At 43.2% G+C, this 25141-nt stretch overlaps 1 protein-coding gene across 1 annotated transcript in view; it reads left to right on the forward strand.

Moving 5' to 3' along the window:
- Window positions 1-25141, forward strand: part of LOC121580224 (gamma-aminobutyric acid receptor subunit alpha-3-like) — a 138143-nt gene that overhangs the window by 82749 nt on the left and 30253 nt on the right. Inside the window, exons 6-7 of the mRNA XM_045224586.1 lie at window positions 12432-12514; window positions 24230-24373. Of these exons, the coding sequence (XP_045080521.1) occupies window positions 12432-12514; window positions 24230-24373 (227 nt within the window). The remainder of the gene's footprint in view (window positions 1-12431; window positions 12515-24229; window positions 24374-25141) is intronic.

Raw genomic sequence — 25141 nt, forward strand, 5'->3', positions numbered from 1 at the left:
AGTCCTGCAAAGTGGCGAAAATAATATTAAACGCTGCTGCCATAGCATTTCCCTCCTAGGAGGGTTGTCTAATTGGAGCCCAGGGGTCAATTTTAATGATGTTTGTACACTGAAGCATAGTCTCCATTACCAATAGGAGCAATGGACACAGAAACACTAAAGGACCCACTAACTGTTTGTGAACCTGCACAAGGGCATGTTCATTGAGACGTGATGAGACAATATGGCAGCCAAAGAGCCAAGTAGAGCATGTAACCTTTTACTGCAGTGGGCTAAATCAAGGTCACACAGAGTGTTTCTTGGTAGTCTTAAACAAACCTAATTTGAAACAAAAGTATACACCTCACACACATAGTTATGGGCTTAAAAAAAGAAGGCACCTGTACCATGCCAGATATAGAGTTGAAATGTACTCCATTTTGAGTTTGCATCCTAATATTACACTCTATATACATCACAGAAGACTGAAATATAACAAAATCGTTTGATATAGAAATGTTTATTAATTATGAAACTATGCAAAATATTCCACATTCCACCCATGAGGCCACTAGAGGGCGATTTGGTAATTTGACTGCAGGAAAGGGCTACATAGAGAGCAACAGTGACAGGAGGTTTTGGCTTGGCTGTTGCAGTACAGGTTTGCTACTTGAATGTGTAACCTTGACACAGATGGAAATAGAGTTAAATTCAGTCAGGGAACTATCTCTGATGTGTTCCAGCCTGCCTTGTGATTGGCACACCTCTGGGCGTTTAGTGGGATGTTGGTAGGGGCTAATGAGGCCATGCAGGGAGGGGAGCACTGGGCATGGAGGACATGAGATGGGAAGGGTTGGTTCCCAGGTCGCCACTCATTTGGCCACTGCGGTGACTGACACATATTGTAACAGGACATTTCACGCTCTGTTAGCTGCTCGGCCACCTCATAATTAGGGTGGCATGTGCTCGAGCTCAACTCAGCCTGATTTTAGATTCTCAAGATACTAAAAAGATCATCAAGGAGCTTTTTGTTCTGATCTCCTCTTCTGTTCTTTTTTGTTGGAGGAGGTTTGTATTGGTCACGTACACATACACTGACTGTACTAAACATTAGGAACACCTTCCTAATATTGAGTTGCACCCCCTTTTGCCCTCAGAACAGCCTCAACTCGTCGGGGCACGGACTACAAGGTGTCGAAGGTGTTCCACAGGGATGCTGGCCCATGTTGACTCCAATGCTTCCCACAGTTGTGTCAAGTTGGCTGAATGTTCTTTGGGTGGTGGACCATTCTTGATACACAGGGGAAACTGTTGAGCGTGAAAAACCCAGCAGCGTTGCAGTTCTTGACACACTCAAACTGGTGCGCCTTGCACCTACTACCATACCCCGTTCAAAGGCACTTCAATCTTTTGTCTTGCCCATTCACCCTCTGAATGGCACACATACACAATCCATGTCTCAAATGTCTCAATTGTAAGACAGTATGTAAACATTATTAAAGTGACCAGTGTTCAATGACTATGTACAGTGGGGAAAAAAAGTATTTAGTCAGCCACCAATTGTGCAAGTTCTCCCACTTAAAAAGATGAGAGAGGCCTGTAATTGTCATAATAGGTACACGTCAACTATGACAGACAAAATGAGAAAAGAAAATCCAGAAAATCACATTGTAGGATTTTTAATGAATTTATTTGCAAATTATGGTGGAAAATAAGTAAGTCTCCTACAAACAAGCAAGATTTCTGGCTCTCACAGACCTGTAACTTCTTCTTTAAGAGGCTCCTCTGTCCTCCACTCGTTACCTGTATTAATGGTCATGCAATTTTGTCAGCCGGTGATTGTCATGAAAAGAACTGCCGCTCTCACGGTAATTGACCGTTGATTAACAAACACGTTTAGTATATCCTGGCTTCCACGCATAGCCTACAAGCCACTGATACGGACCTTTTGGAACATCTACATTTAAAAAAGCATAATAAATCAATTTAATATAGCCTACAACATCACAATAAATCCATTATTTATTTTAGACAGGTCTAAAGAAATATGATATGAAGAACATTTCATAAGAACTGAATTGTCCTTATGTTATGCCCTGATATGGCTATGCAAATGGAAGTGGGCACCACTAGTTCATTTAGCAGACAAGATTTGCTAAGAATTCCATGGCATTATTTTTATTTATTTTTATAGTATGAATAATACAATTGAACATAGCTTGATAAAATAGAAAGGATATTTTCCCCAGACTATTTCAGAGGGAGTGCACATATAGAAACAGGTCCTATATGAGTTATTTATGCAACTTTAGTTATAATACAAACTTTAGGCTATATGTTTTGATTTTTCATACATTCACAGGCTACGTAATGCAACTCTAATGATGATTTGAAAAAAGTTGCATGAAAAGCATGAGAATGGCCCACAAAAAAAAAAAAAAAACATGTAATCCGTAGCCTGCACTCAAATAGTGAATGGAGGTTAAATGCGGTAAGGTTTTCAATATGCAAGTATAGGCAGCACGTCAATAAGGCTAGGAGGAGGTAAGCTTTCCCTAAAGTAAATTGAATTAAATTGCCAAAACTATATAGCCTAATTAGCCTAGTCTATACAGAAATAAATATAATCATAAAAAATAGGCTACAAAAGCATGATTTGGCCACAGAGGATATAATTAGCTTTTAAAAAATTACAATCGCATTGCCTACAGTCGGAAGGTAAAGGTAACGCGCAATTTGGGCAGATTATTGTTGAGTTGTGACTGTCTGTGAAAAGTAGAAAGGCCAAGCCAGACATATCGCAATATTTCAAAATAAAATCGAAGGTCTGTAATTGTTATCATAGGTACACTTCAACTGTGAGAGACGGAATCTAAAACAAAAATCCAGAAAATCACATTGTATGATTTTTAAGTAATTAATTTGCATTTTATTGCATGACATAAGTATTTTATAAATCAGAAAAGGAGAACTTAATATTTGGTACAGAAACCTTTGTTTGCAATTATAGAGATCATACGTTTCCTGTAGGTCTTGACCAGGTTTGCACACACTGCAGCAGGGATTTTGGCCCACTCCTCCATACAGACCTTCTCAGATCCTTCAGGTTTCGGGGCTGTCGCTGGGCAATACGGACTGTCAGCTCCCTCCAAATATTTTCTATTGGGTTCAGGTCTGGAGACTGGCTAGGCCACTCCAGGACCTTGAGATGCTTCTTACGGAGCCACTCCTTAGTTGCCCTGGCTGTGTGTTTCGGGTCGTTGTCATGCTTGAAGACCCAGCCACGACCCATCTTCAATGCTCTTACTGAGGGAAGGAGGTTGTTGGCCAAGATCTCGCAATACATGGCCCCATCCATCCTCCCCTCAATATGGTGCAGTCGTCCTGTCCCCTTTGCAGAAAAGCATCCCCAAAGAATGATGTTTCCACCTCCATGCTTCACGGTTGGGATGGTGTTCTTGGGGTTGTACTCATCCTTCTTCTTCCTCCAAACACAGCGAGTGGAGTTTAGACCAAAAAGCTCTATTTTTGTCTCATAAGACCACATGACCTTCTCCCATTCCTCCTCTGGATCATCCAGATGGTCATTGGCAAACTTCAGACGGGCCTGGACATGCGCTGGCTTGAGCAGGGGGACCTTGCGTGCGCTGCAGGATTTTAATCCATGACGGCGTAGTGTGTTACTAATGGTTTTCTTTGAGACTGTGGTCATTGACCAGGTCCTGCCGTGTAGTTCTGGGCTGATCCCTCACCTTCCTCATGATCATTGATGCCCCACGAGGTGAGATCTTGCATGGAGCCCCAGACTGAGGGTGATTGATCGTCATCTTGAACTTCTTCCATTTTCTAATAAATGTGCCAACAGTTGTTGCCTTCTCACCAAGCTGCTTGCCTATTGTCCTGTAGCCCATCCCAGCCTTGTGCAGGTCTACAATGTTATCCCTTATGCCCTTACACAGCTCTCTGGTCTTGGCCATTGTGGAGAGGTTGGAGTCTGTTTGATTGAGTGTGTGGACAGGTGTCTTTTATACAGATAACGAGTTCAAACAGGTGCAGTTAATACATGTAATGAGTGGAGAACAGGAGGGCTTCTTAAAGAAAAACTAACAGGTCTGTGAGAGCCGGAATTCTTACTGGTTGGTAGGTGATCAAATACTTATGTCATGCAATAAAATGCAAATTAATTACTTAAAAATCATACAATGTGATTTTCTGGATTTTTGTTTTAGATTCCGTCTCTCACAGTTGAAGTGTACTACCTATGATAAAAATTACAGACCTCTACATGCTTTGTAAGTAGGAAAACCTGTAAAATCGGCAGTGTATCAAATACTTGTTCTCCCCACAGTATAGGCTATGTTTGGAGTTATTTGGCCACTTTAGTTTTGATACGAACTTTATCAAAACAAATAGGCCTATAGGGTAGGCTACATGATGTGTGCGACTATGATTTGAAAAAGTTGGGGAAAAAAGGCATGCGCTGTTTCTTGCCTTAGACTGCACGTGATAATATTGCCTTACACTGCACGTGATAATATTGTCACACATCAGACTATTCTCAATTTAATCTTGTCTTTACATATACTAAATAATATATGTATGAAAATAGTTTTGATTTAGAATGGTCCATTATCATGCATCTGTCGGGACAGGGGCAGGGGAAAATAATACATGTCACGTATGCACTTAGATAGTGAATGGAGGATACTTTTCCCGCAGCTCATTTTCATGCCAGCCGAGTAGGCTATACACCTGTTGTAAAGTGAAGCAATGTGCTTACTATTAGAAAAGTTGAGAAATAAATATAGTAGGCCTAGCCTATAGAAAGCTGATGGGATCCTCCTCTTTTTAATAGAGGCCATCAAAACTCACGCAATTGCATAGCCTATAGAAATGTTGCACAACATGAGCGCATAAGCTCTCATGAAGTGTTTAATTTGATTTTTGAATGCATTTGCATTGATGTCAGAGTGATTAGAGGGACTATAGAGCTCTGAGTACCAGGCCATTAGCGACTGGACGTTAGAAAGTTTGGTAGGCTACTAATGACCATCAGCGGCATCAGAGCGCAGTTTTGGAAAAGCCTAGTTAGCATGACTAAACGGTCACGTGGAATTTGACTGCGGTCGCCAGTGTGGCGGTAATACGGTCACCATAAAAGCCCTAGGTGTGCTCTCTCTGCTGCCTCCTGAAGTCCACAATCAGCTCCTTCATTTTGTTAATGTTGAAGGAGAAGTTATTTTTCCTGGCACCACTCCGACAGGGCCCTCACCTCCTCTCTGTAGGCTGTCTCATCGTTGTTGGTAATCAGGCCTACCACTGTTTTGTGTCGTCAGGAAACTTGATGATTGAGTTGGAGATGTGGAAGTCTACCTTAAGGTCTCCTGTAGCTCAGTTGGTAGAGCATGGCGCTTGCAAAGCCAGGGTTGTGGGTTCGATTCACACGGGGGGCCAGTATGGAAAATGTATGCACTCACTAACTGTAAGTCGCTCTGGATAAGAGCGTCTGCTAAATGACTAAAATGTAAAAAAATTTGCATGCACCCTTGTGGGGCCCCCGTGTTGAGGCGTTGTTGCCTACCTTTGCCACCTGGGATTGGCCCGTCAGGAAGTCCAGGACCCAGTTGCACAGGGCGGGGTTCAGATCCAGGGCCCAGAGCTTAGTGATGAGCTTGGAGGGCACTATGGTGTTGAAGGCTGAGCTGTAGTCGATGAACAGCATTCTTAAGGTATACCTCTTGTCCAGATGGGACAGGGCAGAGCGATGGCAATTGTGTCATCCGTGGATCTGTTGGGGTGGTATGCAAATTGTAGTGGGTCTAGGGTGTTGGGTAAGGTGGAGGTGATATGATCCTTAACTAGCCTCTCAAAGCACTTCATGATGACAGAAGTGAGTGCTACGGGCGATAGTTATTTTGTTCAGTTACCTTCGCTTTCTTGGGTACAGGAGAAATGGTGGACATCTTAAAGCAAGTGGGGACAACAGACTGGGATAGGAAGAGATTGATTATGTCCGTAAACACTCCAGCCAGGTGGTCTGCACATGCTCTGAGGACATGGCTTGGGATGCTGTCTGGGCCGGCAGCCTTGCGAGGGTTAAATGTCTTACTCACTTCGGCCACGGAGAACGAGAGATCACAGTCCTTGTGAGCTGTGGTGTCCCGCGTCGGCAGCTCTGTGTTTTCGTCGAAGTGTGCGAAAAAGGTGTTTAGCTAGCCTGAGAGCGAGGCGATGGTGTCCGTGACGTGGCTGGCTTTCCTTTTATAATCCGTGATTGTCTGGAGTCCCTGCCACATACGTCTCGTGTCTGAGCTGTTGAATTGCGACTCAACTTTGTCCCTATACTGTCGTTTTGTCTGTTTGATTGCCTTACAGAGGGCATAGCTGGTCTGTTTGTAAACATCCATGTTCCCAGTCACTTTGCTGAGGTTAAATGTGGCAGTTCGCGCTTTCAGTTTTGCGCGAATGCGCCCATCTATCCACAGTTTTTAGTTTGGATAAGTTCTAATCGTCACAGTGGGAACAACATCCTCTATGCACTTCCTGATGAACTCCGTCACAGAGTCAGCGTATACGTCAATATTATTCTCAGAGCCAACCCGGAACATTTCCAGTCTGAGTGATCAAAACAATCTTGAAGCATAGATTCTGATTGGTCAGACCAATGTTGAAAAGTCCTTACCACGTGTACTTCCTGTTTAAGTCTCTGCCTATAGGAGGGTAGGAGCAAAATGGAGGTGTGACCTGATTTGCTGAAGGGAGGGCGGGGAAGGGCCTTGTAGCTGTCCCGGAAGGGGGAGTAGAAATGGTCCAGAGTTCTCGATGCGCGAGTAGCACAGGAGATGTGTTGATAGAATTTCGGTAGTGTTTTCCTCAGATTTCCTTTATTAAAGTCCCCAGCTACAATAAATGCAGCCTCAGGATATGCGGTTTCCAGTTTGCACAAAGTCCTGTGTAGTTCCTCCGTCGGCTTGAGGAGGATATACACGGCCGTGACGATGACCCCCAAAATAATTATAGGGAGGTAATGCGGTCGGCATTTGATGGTGAGATATTCCAGATCGGGAGAACAAAAGGACTTGAGTTCCTGTACGTTACCACAATCACACCATGAGTAGTTTATTATGAAACATACACCTCCACCTTTCTTTTTCCCGGAGAGTTCCTATCTGCGCGAAGGACTGAGAACCCCACTGACTGAATGGATGGGGACAGTATATCCAGAGAGCCAAGATTCCGTAAAACAATGTATGTTACAGTCCCTGATGTCTCTCTGGAAGGAGATCCTCGCCCTGGCTTGTCTACTTTATTGTCAAGGGACTGAGTGTTAGCGAGTAATATACTCTGAAGCGGTGGATGGTATGTACGCCTCCTGAGTCTGACTAGGAGCCAAGACCTTATTCCTCTTCTCCGGTGACGGCGTCTTGGAGCAGCCCCCGGGATTAATGGAATTGCCTCGTGAGTTCAAACAAAGGATCCAATTCAGGAAAGTCGCATTTCTGGTCGAAATACTGGTGAGTGACCGCGAATCTAATATCTAAAAGTTATTTTCGCTGTAGGTAATAATGCAAGAAACGTTCTGAGCAAATAATGTAAGAAATAACAACATCAAAAAATAATTACTACAAAGTTGACTAGGAGCTAGAAACATGGCGACCATGTCTGTCGGCACCATCTTGTAAGTATTAACTGGAGAGTTATATCCTGTAAGAGGGAGGCTGGGATGTTTTCTCTGCTCTCAATGTCATCTTTTTAACCTCACTGTGTGATTTGTGTGAGGAAACGTACCTGCTGAGCCAATGATACTTGTAAAGCTTAGTCTTAATGCCATCCAGAAACTCTACTGTAGTTCAACAGATACTGTGAATCTGAAGTCATCTCTGGTTTGAATCTTTTTTCGAAACACTGATACAGGGAGCTGTTTTGGGTGGCCTTTTGCTCTGGCCTTTTGCTCCTGTTCAGAAGTAGTCTTTTGTGAAGGGGGCTGATGTGAACACTTGCAGTTCATTACATTTACATTTTAGTCATTTAGCAGACGCTCTTATCCAGAGCGACTTACAGGAGCAATTAGGGTTAAGTGCCTTGCTCAAGGGCACATCGACAGATATTTCACCTAGTCGGCTCGGGGATTAGAACCAGCGACCTTTCGGTTACTGGCACAACGCTCTTAACCACTAAGCTAGTTACGGAATAGATTCTGTTCATTCAGGGCTTCATGTCCCTGCTAGTCACGTCAGCATGACCTTGTTATACCACTGGCCAATGGTTTCCTCTTTTAGACATCTGGTTGTATAACTGTACAAAATGTGTTTTCTATGTTCTTCAGTGTCCAACATGTTCAAGGGCATGAACTGCAATAACATCTCCTGAGAATTTTTAAAGGATTAATAAAGTCTTATTGTATTCTTCCTCTGGTCTCCAATACAGAGGGGTAATCATGGCAGAGAGAGCAGAGCATTTACATTTTGAATGAAGCACAATAGTAAAGGACAATTCTGTTGCTCAAGTGGACTAAAAATACAGCCCTATCTCAGGTTTCTAGGCAACCAGGCCCTGACGCACACTAACACAATGCATAGGAGACGTTTGAGCTAGCCGGCCATTAGGCCTACCTACCCTACCCTACCCTGAGACTGGATTCTGTGTTAATTACCACCATAGTTACCACCATAATGCTTTACAGCTACCTCTCTATTTCAATATACATATTCCATAATATGATTTAGCCTAATGTAGCAGTACATTCATTGTGTGGTATGAGAGTAGTACTGTGCGATTCAGAGCGTTTCTGCAAGTCATTGTTGATAACGGTAAATGACAGAGATTTTCTCTTGAGCTAATTGCCGTGCGTTGTTATAACTGTGAGAGCTTGTGACCTAGACACAACCTAAGCACCAGGCATCAGAACCCAAAGAATAGCACTGTGGTAAAAAAAAACCTTGACTGGATAGTAATATTGTGAGCCTTGTCTGCGGCTTTAAAGCCAAGAGTAGAACAGTAGAAATGTAATGGCTTCAGCAGAAATTACACTCTAGTGATGTATACTCCCGGGCAGGATATTTAGGATATATTGACCTTGAGAAAAGGTCAATTCTCCATTCTACTGCATTTGACTTGTTGAATGTCACCTTGACAGATGACAGCCTTCCATAAAACTTTACAGCTCATTTATACTCCACCTCTCTCTTGTCAACCCCCCTCTTCCTCCTCCTCCTCTCCCAGGGGTGTCTTCCTTAGGGGGAGGTGGAGTAGGTGGGGTACGGTTCTCCCCCAATTTAGGAGGAGGTGTCATCATTAGAGTAGCGTATGTTCTCACCAGGGATTCCCAACCAGGAGAGGGAGACTCATTGATCATGATCCAGAGTCCCCAGATATGGTGATAAGTGTGATGAACGATCTGCCCTGGACCTGACAGTAGATTTCTCACTCATCGCACAGAGGAGGAAGAGGTGGAGGTGTATGTCTCTCAGCGCCAGACAAAGGTCCAGTGTCAGCATGTGACGTGACCATTTGTTGTCTGTGAGGTGTATATGTCAAGGTGAAAGCTTATTATTACAAAGAGAGTGGAAGTGATAGATTGACAGGCTGACAGGCAGAATCTGAAAGTCCTCCAGAAGCTGTGAATCAGCCAAACCACTAGCTAGAAATGCAATAGAGTTCCATCAATACAGACTCATCTACTCCACCGGACAGATTACAGTGTATAATGGGAGAAGTTTTCAGGAGCTGGTGAGGTATGGAGGAGAACTTTAAAATAAAGGGGGGTTGGGGTGGGTGGGTGGAATGGAACACACAGCTCCCTCCAAGGCCCCCCTGGAGCTCCAACAGAGACATGGTACTACAGGCTCTGGCGATGGCACTGCGATCGATGCAGCTGTTTTTCGGGAGGTGGAGGCGGCAACCGGAGAAGGAAGGGTTGGCCCCGTGAGGCCGTTTTTGCTGTGGTTCTCTGGGCCGACAGGCACACACATACATACATACACACACACACACACACACACACACACACACACACACACACACACGCACACACACACAGGAAGGCCATTAATTAATGTCAGCAGTAAAGTGTTCTCCTTCCTCCAAGTGCAGTTAATTTGCAAGGCCAAGAACATTATAACCATTATGGTTGAAGATTACCCAGGAGGTAAAATGCTTTATCTCATTGAACACTTAGGAGTGGTGGTACTGTGTAGACTTTGTGAAATATTGCCGACATCTTGATGGCTGGGGGTAAGGGCCATTGCTCAAAATCACAGCAGTATTCAACTAGACTCTAGTGTAAAGGTGTATTTAATCAACAAGATGTCTTACCATGCATGCTCTGAGTTTCTTTGGTCACAGGGTTAATTGAAAGATTGAACCGCTGCATTTTAGTGAAAGTGACGAGGACACAAAATAGAAATCAATGGGTTTTATGGTTTTAACAATGGTGGGGAATACATTGGAGCTGTGCTGAGTTGATCTATTGCATAATGGAGGTGGTGAAAAGATATGTTGTTGTTATTCTCAGGGTTACTATTTCCCAGAATGCATTGCTATATATTGTACTCCTGAGTGGCGCAGTGGTCTAAGGCACTGCATCGCAGTGCTAACTGTGCCACTAGAGATCCTGGTTCGAATCCAGGCTCTGTCGCAGCCGGCCGTGACCGGGAGACTCATGGGCGGCGCACAATTGGCCCAGCGTCGTCCAGGGTAGGGGAGGGAATGGCCGGCAGGGATGTAGCTCAGTTGATAGAGCATGGCGTTTGCAAAGCCAGGGTTGTGGGTTCGATTCCTACGGGGGGCCAGTATATATAAAAAAAATAGGTATTCACTAACTGTAAGTCGCTCTGGATAAGAGCGTCTGCTAAATGACTTAAATGTAAATGTATTCCAAAAACAAATTAGAGTACAAAACAAGAATATCTAAATTCCAGATATACTGAAGGTAACTGCCAAAATAATGGAAACACTTGAGTAAATCAGGGATACAAAGTATATTGAAAGCAGGTGCTTCCACACAGGTGTGGTTCCTGAGTTAATTAAGCAATTAACATCCCATCATGCTTAGGGTCATGTATAAAAATGCTGGGCAGGCCCTTATTTTGGCTACCATGGCTATGCCACCATAGGGTGACAATGCCCCCATCCACAGGGCACGAGTGTTCACTGAATGGTTTGATGAGCATTAAAACAATGTAAGCCATATCACCAGATCTCAACCCAATTGAACACATGGGAGATTCTGGAGCAGCGCCTGAGAAAGCGTTTTCCATCAACAAAACACCAAATGATGGAATTTCTCGTGGAAGAATGGTCGCATTCTTCCAATGGAGTTCCAGACACCAAGGTACATTGAAGTTGTTCTGGCTCGTGGTATGGAGAATCGTACAGTACTGGTTCTGTTGTTGTGTGATGTGATGTGTGTTGTGAGATGTGATCTCCCAGGCAGATGCCAGTCTCCTCCCATCACTGCTGCATGATTTGCAGAGCTCCCTCCCTCAGGAGTGGAGTAGGTGATGTGCCGAGGATCAGCAGGTCAATATCTAATCAACTGGATGAGGAGGCTGCAGGAGATCACATAGCTCAGGGGACTAGCTGACTGTCTGGCTGCTCCACAGGTCTGCAGAGCAGTTTGGCTGGCTCTGGCCTTAGTAGTGGAGGGAGGGAATAGGAGCATTGAGCTCTGCTGATGGGAAAACTGACAAATCACTGGCAACCAAGACATACTTTAGTAGTCCTCAACAGGCACATTGACGGCCAGACGCAATACAGACTGTTCCCCTCACTCACATCATCCCCCTCCCCTCCACTCTCCTTTCAACAAAACTCAAATGTCAGGTAAGTCTCAGAACTGCAGATTATATCTGGCAAACCATAATATTAATTAATTAAGTGGGTGCTTATATTTTTCCTGTTTCACACGTGTGAATTGGGATTGTGTTTTTTGCAAATCCCAACTCCCCCTGAGAGGCAACTATTGGGCAATTAGGGTTAAGTGCCTTGCTCAAGGGCACCTCAACAGATTTTTCCCCTTGTCGGCTCGGGGATTCAAACTCGCGACCTTCAGGTCACTGGCCCAACGCTCTAACCTCTAGGCCACCTGCCGCTCCTATTCCCCTGCCATTGGGGGCAGGGCTACCTTGGGTGGCCCGAAGGAGACGTGGTGTATGCTCATTGTATTCAGATACAGAGGACAATGACTAAGGCCCTGGCATTCATGTTTCTATTGAAGCTCTGCGTGACAGGATGAGAGACTAAGAATGGTGTGCAGTAAAAGTTATTGAAGTGGACGAGCCACTGCTTTGCCCTTTAGAATGATACTGAACAGGATCTGGCAAATTTAAAAGGATGCCTCAACACATAAAGCGTTAACGTACAGAATGTGTTGCTGCCATGTGACAGGTGTCATGGAGTGTTTAAGGCCTGCCACTAACATGTCTTTGTTGTTTTTCTCCCTCTCTGACCAGGCTGACCATCCACGCTGAGTGTCCCATGCACTTGGAGGATTTTCCCATGGATACACACGCCTGTCCTCTGAAGTTTGGAAGCTGTAAGTCTCTCTAGATATACATCTGTATCAGGTCCACATAGCTGACATCACAGAAATGGAGGTCATAGATCAAATCAGACGTCTACATGTAAAACAATGGTCCGTTGTTCTTCGCCAACTTGCCATTCCGTTTCAATCAAAGCTGTGAGTCAATTCAATTTGGCCGCAGCCTTGAATGGACTGTGTGAATTGCATGTAACGTTAGAGTACAATAGAGGCCTTTCCCTTAGTTCTATCTCCGTCACTGTCCTCCTCAACCAGAGACTCATATGTTTCACAGCGTTTAAAACAGGGTGAGGTTCTTTTATAAGTTCATGTTCCTAGAAATAATAACTCTGCCAATATTAAAAGTCAGAGTGATGCGGCGGCGGTCAGGACATTGTGAATAAAACAGCAGGCTTTCAGGGCTGTTTTTTCCTTCAGCAAGCAGGACTCTTATTGGCACACTGTCACAATGCTCCCTTCAGCACGGCTCCTCCTCTAATATGTATTTATGTAAATGAAAATCCGCTGCAAAGCCCAAGAACAATCGTCTCCTTAGCGCAACGACACATGGTTGGCATGTAATTAGCGGCCTTTGTTGAGGCCTGCCGTGTTACAGCACTTGCTCGCCCCAATCACCGCTATTTTACATTTTATTTTATTTGTCTATTTGGATCCCAGTTAGCTTTTGCAGAAGCAGCAGCTACTCTTCCTAGTGTCCACGAGAAACACAAAACATGACAATAACAAAACACTGATACACTGATAGACAAGGACAGTCACAGAAATGTAAAATACAACGATATACAAACAATACAACAACAAAAATGATACCAACGAGGGCTGACTTAGTTGACTGGTCGATTGTTTGGTCGATAGGCTGTTGGTTGACCGAGATTTCTTTAGTCAAGCAGTCACAATTTGTGTATTTTTTTCATGGTGCACAAGACACCTGTCTGATTCGCGCCTGTCTCATTGGACTAATCCATTGTGGAGGTCACGGGCATGGCACAGTCCATCACTCTAAGATGTGATACTGAAATTGAATATGGTTATATTATGTAAAAATAATTGTGCAACACTAAGAATTTCACCGTAGAATTGGCGCCTTTCCCTATGTTGCTGTGTGCATAATAGCAAAATTAACCAGCATATTGGGATTGAGAACAATGCGGCGGAGGCAGCAGCAGCAGAGACGAGGAAACAGCCCTTGCCTTAGTCTAATTGTCTAAGAAAATGGAGGAGAGCACAAACCCCAACTTAATTAGGTCTATAATCAATAGCCTAACTGTTAAATGTGCCTGACTTTATAAATCATCCATATATATATATATATCTGTTGTCTGTTTGAGTGTTTGTTTAATAGCCTACTGATTCCGTGAGCACGAAGCCTCATGCGACGGCAAAATGTTGGATAAAGCAATTTCACAGATTCAGCTGTTTTTAATCTTTGCTATGTGTAATAAAGGCTTTACACTTTTTTTTCCGTTAGAACAGACTGGTATTGCTTATAATATATTTAGTGTTGTTTACATTGTTCCAAACAGACGGAAAAATTATATTGTAATCTAACAGCACCTGTTTGTCACACATATTGTAATATACATGCAGCTCTCGCTCCTATACCCTCCTTTTTCTTGATCTCCTTATTATTGTTATTATTACAATTATTATTATGATCATCATTATAATAATAAGTAATGTCGTTATCATTAGTAGGCTTAGTATAGCAGCCTTGTATAACCGCCATCGAGCTGTAGGCCTAAGAGCGCGTCCTGTTTAGTCTTAATACCGTAACTTACTTAGGCCTAGATTTCAATATATAGGCTACTGTATCAATCAATCATTCATTCGTTCATGCCATCACATGCTTTGAAATGCAATCAAGCATTTTAGTTTTAAAATTAATTAACAAAGGGAGCTTTGAATAATTAGCCTGAACAATAAATAAACCGCAATTCACAAATGCATGCAACTGTTTTTAGTCTGCTGTAATAGTCTTATATATACAGTCGTGGTCAAAAGTTTTGAGAATGACACAAATGCTAATTTTCACAAAGTCTGCTGCCTCAGTTTTGATGATGGCAATTTGCATATACTCCAGAATGTCATGAAGAGTGATCAGATGAATTGCAATTAATTGCAAAGTCCCTCTTTGCCATGAAAATTAACTTAATCCCAAAAAAACATTTCCACTGCATTTCAGCCCTGCCACAAAAGGACCAGCTGCCATCATGTCAGTGATTCTCTCGTTAACACAGGTGAGAGTGTTGACGAGGACAAGGCTGGAGATCACTCTGTCATGCTTATTGAGTTAGAATAACAGACTGGAAGCTTTAAAAGGAGGGTGGTGCTTGAAATCATTGTTCTTCCTCTGTTAACCATGGTTACCTGCAAGGAAACACGTGCCGTCATCATTGCTTTGCACAAAAAGGACTTCACAGGCAAGGATATTGCTGCTAGTAAGATTGCACCTAAATCAACCATTTATTGGATAATCAAGAACTTCAAGGAGAGAGGTTCAATTGTTGTGAAGAAGGCATCAGGGCGCCCAAGAAAGTCCAGCAAGCGCCAGGACGTCTCCTAAAGTTGATTCAGCTGCGGGATCGGGGCACCACCAGTGCAGAGCCTGCTCAGGAATGGCAGCAGGCAGACGTGAGTGCATCTGCACGAACAGTGAGGCGAAGACTTTTGGAGGATGGCCTGGTGTCAAGAAGGGCAGCAAAGAAGCCACTTCTCTCTAGGAAAAACATCAGGGACAGACTGATATTCTGCAAAAGGAACAAGGATCGGACTGCTGAGGACTGGGGTAAAGTCATTTTCTCTGATGAATCCCCTTTACGATTGTTTGGGGCATCCGGAAAACACCTTGTCTGGAGGTGAGCGCTACCATCAGTCCTGTGTCATGTCAACAGTAAAGCATCCTGAGACCATTCATGTGTGGGGTTGCTTCTCAGCCAAGGGAGTGGGCTCACTCACAATTTTGCCTAAGAACACAGCAATAAATAAAGAATGGTACCAACACATCCTCCGAGAGCAACTTCTCCCAACCATCCAAGAACAGTTTGATGACGACCAATGCCTTTTCCAGCATGATGGAGCACCTTGCCATAAGGCAAAAGTGATAACTAAGTGTCTCGGGGAACAAAACATAGACATTTTGGGTCCATGGCCAGGAATCTCCCCAGACCTTAATCCCATTGAGAACTTGTGGTCGATCCTCAAGAGGCAGGTAGACAAACAAAACCCCACAAATTCTGACAAACTCCAAGCATTGATTATGCAAGAATGGGCTGCCATCAGTCAGGATGTGGCCCAGAAGTTAATTGACAGCATGCCAGGGCGGATTGCAGAGGTCTTGAAAAAGAAGGGTCAACACTGCAAATATTGACTCTTTGCATAAACTTAATATAATTGTCAATAAAAGCCTTTGACACTTATGGAATGCTTGTAATTATACTTCAGTATACCATAGTAACATCTGACAAAAATATATCATAACACTGAAGCAGCAAACTTTTGAGAATTACTTGTGTCATTCTCAAAACCTTTGACCACGACTGTACACTACCGTTCAAAAGTTTGGGGTCACTTAGAAATGTCCTTGTTTTCCAAAAGTTTGAATAGGAAATGTAGCAAAATGAATAGGGAATGTAGTCATTGACAAGGTTAGAAATAATGGTTTTTAATTGAAATAATAATTGTGTCCTTCAAACTTTGCTTTCGTCAAACTATCCTTCATTTGCAGCAATTACAGCCTTGCAGACCTTTGGCATTCTAGTTGTCATTTTGTTGAGGTAATCTGAAGAGATTTCACTCCATGCTTCCTGAAGCACCTCCCACAAGTTGAATTGGCTTGATGGGCACTTCTTATGTACCATACAGTCAAGCTGCTCCCACAACAGCTCAATAGGGTTGAGATCCGGTGACTGTGCTGGCCACTACATTATAGACAGAATACCAGCCGACTGCTTCTTCTCTAAATAGTTATTGCATAGTTTGGAGCTGTGCTTTGGGTCATTGTCCTGTTGTAGGAGGAAATTGGCTCCAATCAAGCGCCGTCCACAGGGTATGGCATGGCGTTGCAAAATTGAGTGATAACCTTCCTTCTTTAAGATCCCCTTTAACCTGTATAAATCTCCCAATTTACCACCACCAAAGCACCCCCAGACATCACATTGCCTCCACCATGCTTGACAGATGGCATCAAGCACTCCTCCAGCATCTTTGTGATCCGAACACCTCAAACTTTGATTCGTCTGTCCATAACACTTTTTTCCAATCTTCCTCTGTCCAGTGTCTGTGTTCATTTGCCCATCTTAATCTTTTCTTTTTATTGGCCAGTGTGAGATATGGCTTTTTCTTTTCAACTCTGCCTAGAAGGTCAGCATCCCGGAGTCACCTCTTCACTGTTGGCGTTGAGACTGGTGTTTTGCGGGTACTATTTAATGAAGCTGCCATTTGAGGACCTGTGAGGCATCTGTTTCTCAAACTAGACACTCTAATGTATTTGTCCTCTTGCTCAGTTGTGCACCGGGGCCTCCCACTCCTCTTTCTATTCTGGTTAGAGCCAGTTTGCGCTGTTCTGTGAAGGGAGTAGGACACAGCGTACAAGATCTTCAGTTTCTTGGCAATTTCTCGCATGGAATAGCCTTCATTTCTCAGAACAAGAATAGACTGATGAGTTTCAGAAGAAAGTTATTTGTTTCTGGCCATTTTGAGCCTGTAATCGAACCCACAATTGCTGATGCTCCGGATACTCAACTAGTCTCAAGAAGGCCAGTTTTATTGCTTCTTTAATCAGCACAACAGTTTTCAGCTGTGCTAACATAATTGAAAAAGGGTTTTCTAATGATCAATTAGCCTTTTGAAATGATAAACTTGGATTAGCAAACACAACGTGCCATTGGAACACAGGACTGATGGTTGCTGATAATGGGCCTCTGTTCGCCTATGTAGATATTCTATAAAAAATCAGCCGTTTCCAGCTACAATAGCCATTTACAACATTAACAATGTCTACACTGTATTTCTGATCAATTTGATGTTATTTTAATGGACAAAAAAATAGTTTTTCTTTCGAAAACAAGGACATTTCTAAGTGACCCCAAACTTTTGAACGGTAGTGTAGCTGAATAAAATAGAAAGGATATTTTCTCCAAACGATTTGAGGGAGTGCACACATGCGGCTATTCTGTGTTCAGCGGTTAACAAAGAAACAGGTCCTCCTATATGCTTAATTTAGAGTTTATTTTTTTTTTTGAATCAGTTTTTAAAAGGTAACTAAGCTGTTTGCTTGAGTAATTGGAGATGTAAGGAGTTCCATGCCATCATGGCTCTGTATAATACTGTGCATTGCCTTGAATTAGTTTTGGACTTGGGGACTGTGAAGAGATCCCTGGTGACATGTCTTGTGGGGTATGTATGGGTGTCTGAGCTGAATGTTATTTGCTTATGTAGACAATCTGGAATTTTCAGCACAGTAATATATCTCATAACAACTAGAAGAGAAGCAGTTAATCTCTCGTCAACCCTCAACCAGGAAAGACTGGCATACATGTTGTTGATGCTAGTTCTGTATGTGCAGTTAAGGGCAAGGATGCTGCTCTGTTTTGAGCCAGGTCTTTCTTTGCTGCACTTGACCATATTACCAGACAGTAATCAAGATGGTACAGTACCAGAGCCTGACATATAATTTATTTCCATTGGAAATGTCACAGCGATCACAAACATAATGTACAGTGAGGGGAAAAATGTATTTGATCCCCTGCTGATTTTGTACGTTTGCCCACTGACAAAGAAATGATCAGTCTATAATTTTAATGGTAGGTTTATTTGAACAGTGAGAGACAGAATAACAACAAAAAAATCCAGAAAAACGCATGTCAAAAATGTTATAAATTGATTTGCATTTTAATGAGGGAAATAAGGTATGTTATCTGTATAAAAGACACCTGTCCACAGAAGCAATCAATCAGATTCCAAACTCTCCACCATGGCCAAGACCAAAGAGCTCTCCAAGGATGTCAGGGACAAGACTGTAGACTTACACAAGGCTGGAATGGGCTACAAGACCATCGCCAAGCAGCTTGGTGAGAAGGTGACAACAGTTGGTGCGATTATTCGCAAATGGAAGAAACACAAAATAACTGTCAATCTCCCTCGGCCTGGGGCTCCATGCAAGATCTCACCTCGTGGATTTGCAATGATCATGAGAACAGTGAGGAATCGGCCCAGAACTACACGGGAGGATCTTGTCAATGATCTCAAGGCAGCTGGGACCATAGTCACCAAGAAAACAATTGGTAACACACTACGCCGTGAAGGACTGAAATCCTGCAGCGCCCGCAAGGTCCCCCTGCTCAAGAAAGCACATATACAGGCCCGTCTGAAGTTTGCCAATGAACATCTGAATGATTCAGAGGAGAACTGGGTGAAAGTGTTGTGGTCAGATGAGACCAAAATCTAACTCTTTGGCATCAACTCAACTCGCCGTGTTTGGAGGAGGAGGAATGCTGCCTATGACCCCAAGAACACCATCCCCACCGTCAAACATGGAGGTGGAAACATTATGCTTTGGGGGTGTTTTTCTGCTAAGGGGACAGGACAACTTCACCGCATCAAAGGGACGATGGATGGGGCCATGTACCCTCAAATCCTGGGTGAGAACATCCTTCCCTCAGCCAGGGCATTGAAAATGGGTCGTGGATGGGTATTCCAGCATGACAATGACCCAAAACACACGGCCAAGGCAACAAAGGAGTAGCTCAAGAAGAAGCACATTAAGGTCCTGGAGTGGCCTAGCCAGTCTCCAGACCTTAATCCCATAGAAAATCTGTGGAGGGAGCTGAAGGTTCGAGTTGCCAAACGTCAGCCTCAACCTTAATAAAGATCTGCAAAGAGGAGTGGAACAAAATCCCTCCTGAGATGTGTGCAAACCTGGTGGCCAACTACAAGAAACGTCTGACCTCTGTGATTGCCAACAAGGGTTTTGCCACCAAGTACTAAGTCATGTTTTGCAGAGGGGTCAAATACTTATTTCCCTCATTAAAATGCAAATCAATTTATAACATTTTTGAAATGCGTTTTTCTGGATTTTTTTGTTGTTATTCTGTCTCTCACTGTTCAAATAAACCTACCATGTGTGACACCAGATACTGACTGGTTTTCTGATCCACCCCCCTGCCTTACTTTTAAGGTATATGTGTCCAACAGATGCATATTTGTATTCCCAGTCATGTGAAATCCATAGACTAGGGCCTAATGAATTTATTTAAATTGACTTATTTCCTTATATGAACTGTAACTCAGTAAAATCTTTGAAATTGTTGCATGTTGCGTTTATATTTTTGTTCAGTATACAGTGAGGAATCCCCTGCTGGTTTTTTACGATTGCCCACTGACAAAGACATGATCAGTCTATAATTTTAATGGTAGGTTTATTTGAACAGTGAGAGACAGAATAACAACAACAAAAAATCCAGAAAAACGCATGTCAAAAATGTTATAAATTGATTTGCATTTTAATGAGGGAAATAAGTATTTGACCCCTCTGCAAAACATGACTTAGTACTTGGTGGCAAAACCCTTGTTGGCAATCACAGAGGTCAGACGTTTCTTGTAGTTGGCCACCAGGTTTGCACACATCTCAGGAGGGATTTTGTTCCACTCCTCTTTGCAGATCTTCATTAAGGTTGAGGCTGGCGTTTGGCAACTCGAACCTTCAGCTCCCTCCACAGATTTTCTATGGGATTAAGGTCTGGAGACTGGCTAGGCCACTCCAGGACCTTAATGTGCTTCTTCTTGAGCTACTCCTTTGTTGCCTTGGCCGTGTGTTTTGGGTCATTGTCTTGCTGGAATACCCACCAGGATGTTCTCACCCAGGATTTGAGGGTACATGGCCCCATCCATCGTCCCTTTGACGCGGTGAAGTTGTCCTGTCCCCTTAGCAGAAAAACACCCCCAAAGCATAATGTTTCCACCTCCATGTTTGACGGTGGGGATGGTGTTCTTGGGGTCATAGGTAGCATTCCTCCTCCTCCAAACACGGCGAGTTGAGTTGATGCCAAAGAGTTTGATTTTGGTCTCATCTGACCACAACACTTTCACCCAGTTCTCCTCTGAATCATTCAGATGTTCATTGGCAAACTTCAGACGGGCATGTATATGTGCTTTCTTGAGCAGGGGGACCTTGCGGGCACTGCAGGATTTCAGTCCTTCACGGCGTAGTGTGTTACCAATTGTTTTCTTGGTGACTATGGTCCCAGCTGCCTTGAGATCATTGACAAGATCCTCCCGTGTAGTTCTGGGCTGATTCCTCACTGTTCTCATGATCATTGCAAATCCACGAGGTGAGATCTTGCATGGAGCCCCAGGCCGAGGGAGATTGACAGTTATTTTGTGTTTCTTCCATTTGCGAATAATCGCACCAACTGTTGTCACCTTCTCACCAAGCTGCTTGGCGATGGTCTTGTAGCCCATTCCAGCCTTGTGTAAGTCTACAGTCTTGTCCCTGACATCCTTGGAGAGCTCTTTGGTCTTGGCCATGGTGGAGAGTTTGGAATCTGATTGATTGATTGCTTCTGTGGACAGGTGTCTTTTATACAGGTAACATACCTTATTTCCCTCATTAAAATGCAAATCAATTTATAAAATTTTTGACATGCGTTTTTCTAGATTTTTTTGTTGTTATTCTGTCTCTCACTGTTCAAATAAACCTACCATTAAAATTATAGACTGATCATGTCTTTGTCAGTGGGCAAACGTACAAAATCAGCAGGGGATCAAACACCTTTTTTCCCTCACTGTATACTGAACAAAAATATAAACGCAACATGCAACAATTTCAAAGATTTTACTGAGTTACAGTTCATATAAGGAAATAAGTCAATTTAAATAAATTCATTAGGCCCTAGTCTATGGATTTCACATGACTGGGAATACAGATATGCATCTGTTGGACACCGATACCTTAAAAGTAAGGCAGTGGGGTGGATCAGAAAACCAGTCAGTATCTGGTGTGACACCATTTGCCTCATGCAGCGCGACACATCTCCTTCGCATGGAGTTGATCAGGCTGTTGATTGTGTCCTGTTGAATGTTGTCCCACTCCTTTTCAATGGCTGTGCAAAGTTGCTGGATATTGGCGGGAACTGGAACACGCTGTCATACACGTCGATCCAGAGCATCCCAAACATGCTAAATGGGTGACATGTCTGATGAGTATGCAGGCCATGGAAGATCTGTGACATTTTCAGCTTCCAGGAATTGTGTACAGATCCTTGCGACATGGGACCGTGCATTATCATGCTGAATCATGAGGTGATGGCGGCGGATGAATGGCACGACAATGGGCCTCAGGATCTCATCATAGTATCTCTGTGCATTTAAACTGCCATCGATAAAATGCAATTGTGTTCGTTGTCCGTAGCTTATGCCTGCCCATACCATAACCCCACCGCCACTGTGGGGCACTCTGTTCACAACGTTGACATCAGCAAACCGCTCGCCCACACGACGCCATACACGTGGTCTGTGGTTGGACATACTGCCAAATTCTCCAAAACGACGTTGGAGGCAGCTTATGGTAGAGAAATGAACATTCAATTCTCTGGCAACAGCTCTGGTGGACATTCCTGCAGTCAGCATGCCAATTGCACGCTCCCTCAACTTGAGACATCTGTCGCATTGGGTTGTGTGACAAAACTGCACATTTTAGAGTGGCCATTTATTATCCCAGCACAAGGTGCACCTGTGTAATGATCATATGGTTTAGTCAGCTAATTGATATGCCACACCTGTCAGGTGGATGGATTATCTTGGCAAAGGAGAAATGCTCACTAACAGGGATTTAAACACATTTGTGCACAACATTTTAGAGAAATAAGCTTTTTGTGTGTATGGAACATTTCTGGGATCTTTTATTTCAGCTCATGAAACATGGGACCAACACTTTACATGTTGTGTTTATATTTCTGTTCAGTTTACATGCCTTTTATTCTCCCTCCCTACGAGCTCTGTACCTCTCATGTTTTCACATTCTGAACATCAGCTAAAGAGACCCCAGGTTTGTTGTGTCAGTCCAGATAAAAAACGAATTTGGCTGAAGATATATGATGCTACATTGTGCATAAAGCGGATCTCAGAGCCAGACAGGTTGCTATGCAGATGTAACTACAACATTTACATGCAGTTTTGCTCGTTTCAATTTCTATAGTTTCCTATCATGGTGTCAATAATATGTACCGCCCTAGTCATGTTGTTTCCTTTAGGATTTTATTGAGCAGCAATATTTAGGTCTGCTGCATTATCCTTACAACTGATTATGGAGACTTGTATTCTTGACATTATGCAGCCATGAATGTCAGGGTTGAGTGTAGTGGGAACGTGGAATCACACGCAGGACACAGAGATTCAAAAATCAGATGTCTTTAGTGAAGTCCGTAGTACACGCCAAACACGGCAACAGGCCACAGGCGAACAAACGCACACTAGACTGTCCAAAGTAAGGACGCATAACGTGCAGGACTCTCTTAAACAACACGAAATAAAGAGAGCACAAAACAGAGGACCAAACAACAACAGGTGACAATAGAACAATTACACACAACACCTGACCAAACACAAGAGAACTAAATAGGGTGCCTAATGAACACTAACAATCAACAGGTGTAACAAACAGACAAAACCAATCAAACATGAAACATCGAACGGTGGCAGCTAGTACTCCGGAGACGACGACCGCCGAAGCCTGCCCGAACAAGGAGAAGGAGCCGCCTCGGCCGAAACCGTGACAATGAAATTCTGCATGTACTGTGCATCCAGAGAGAATTGACATCCTCTCTCTCTCTCCTACTTTCTGAATTGACTTGAATATGAGTGTAGTGAAATATTTCAAAGCCTTGAATAGCAGGCTGGGCTCTTTATTGTGCAGTGAAAGTGTTTGACATAGTTGTCCTTCGCTGCTGAGCGGAGCTGGGAATCTGACCACACTGAGTAGCTCCTTTACAAACAGATGGAGCCATAGAACACACACATGAGGACAGAATAATACCTTTCATTACTAATTACAATTGTAATTGATGAAGGCACATTAAAGTAGATGAATTAACTATTTTAGTTAATGGTCTCCCATGAGAATAAAACTATAACTTCTCTGTGGCTATCAATATTTAATTAGCAAACCTCAGGCTGATGTGTGAATGACATTCTTGGGCTCAGCTGGGGGTCTCTTCTTCTACTGTAATGTTTGTGTGTGTGTGTGTGTTTCTTTAATGCTTTTTAAGCTCCTTGTCCTAAGTTTGACCTTGTGGATTTTAAGGCCTATTTATGACATTATTCTTTGTACCTTGAGTTCAAGATGCCACATTTATAAACTAATCAAAACACCGCCTGCTTTTATTAAACTCTCATTCAATTATACTTCATTGATATGCATTTATTCAGATCAATGCCCCTCCTTCTTATAACCTTTGTTTGTTGCCATCATCCGAATCAGCCAATGGTAGCACTGCTGAATTATGGAAAAGAGTGCCTGGTGTTATTCACTCAATGGAAACTGCCATTTAGTACTCTCATTCTTTGTCTCTGCCTCTACCTGTGTGTGTGTCCATCTGCACCCCCTTCCCCTCCCTACTCTCTCTCTCTCTCTCTCTCTCTCTCTCTCTCTCTCTCTCTCTCTCTCTCTCTCTCTCTCTCTCTCTCTCTCTCTCTCTCTCTCTCTCTGTCTCTCAGATGCGTATACCAACAATGAGGTTGTCTATATCTGGACCAAAGAAGATGAGGAATCTGTAGTCGTAGCAAAGGATGGTTCAAGGCTAAACCAGTATGACCTACTGGGCCACGATATTGGGAAAGAATCCATGAGTTCCAGCACAGGTACCCATACAACCTATCTGCCACTTTCATAGTAAAATGCAGTTCCAGCACAGGTTCTATTATGCCATATGATCAAGGCATTAACACTGAGACAACATCAGAACAAAGGTTATAACTAATGCAACATCTGCTTTGAATTTCTCAAGAAGTCTTTCTTTTCAGCTCCTGAAAGACAATTTGGATGAATTCATTTCTCTCCCTTTTCCATTGTCTTTTGTACACCGTTGGCATATACTTACAGATTCCATTTGTGTCTTTTTGTTAAGTCATTTATCTGAGCTGCTCTGCAAGTGGCTGCCTCATCGATTGGTCTCTGCTAGTGTTATTGGGGTCAGTGCGGTCTCACCACTGAAAGGAAGACTTGCTGAGTTTGGGGGAAGGAGGTGCCCACTGATCACTGAATGCAGTGGCTTTCTTATAGGCTGGTGGAGAGAGACTGACATTTACATTTTAGTCATTTAGCAGACTCTTATCCAGAGCGACTTACAGTTAGTGAGTGCATACATTTTTTCATACTGGCCCCCTGTGGGAATCGAACCCACAACCCTGGCATTGCAAGCGCCATGCTCTACCAACTGAGCTACACAGGGCAAACTCTCCTGTTATCCAACACTCCGTCTGTGAACAAAATGGAATATGTGAAAATTCAGGGTAGATGAAGAAGACTGATCTTTTACATGGTATTTAACCAGGCACCCTGGTTTCAGACTGAAACACACATTGATCTGCACAGTTTTAGCAAGTATTTTAAATGGTAGCCAAGAGCGA

This window comes from Coregonus clupeaformis, chromosome 13 (assembly GCF_020615455.1).
Source record: "Coregonus clupeaformis isolate EN_2021a chromosome 13, ASM2061545v1, whole genome shotgun sequence".
In the NCBI taxonomy this organism is placed as follows: domain Eukaryota; kingdom Metazoa; phylum Chordata; class Actinopteri; order Salmoniformes; family Salmonidae; genus Coregonus; species Coregonus clupeaformis.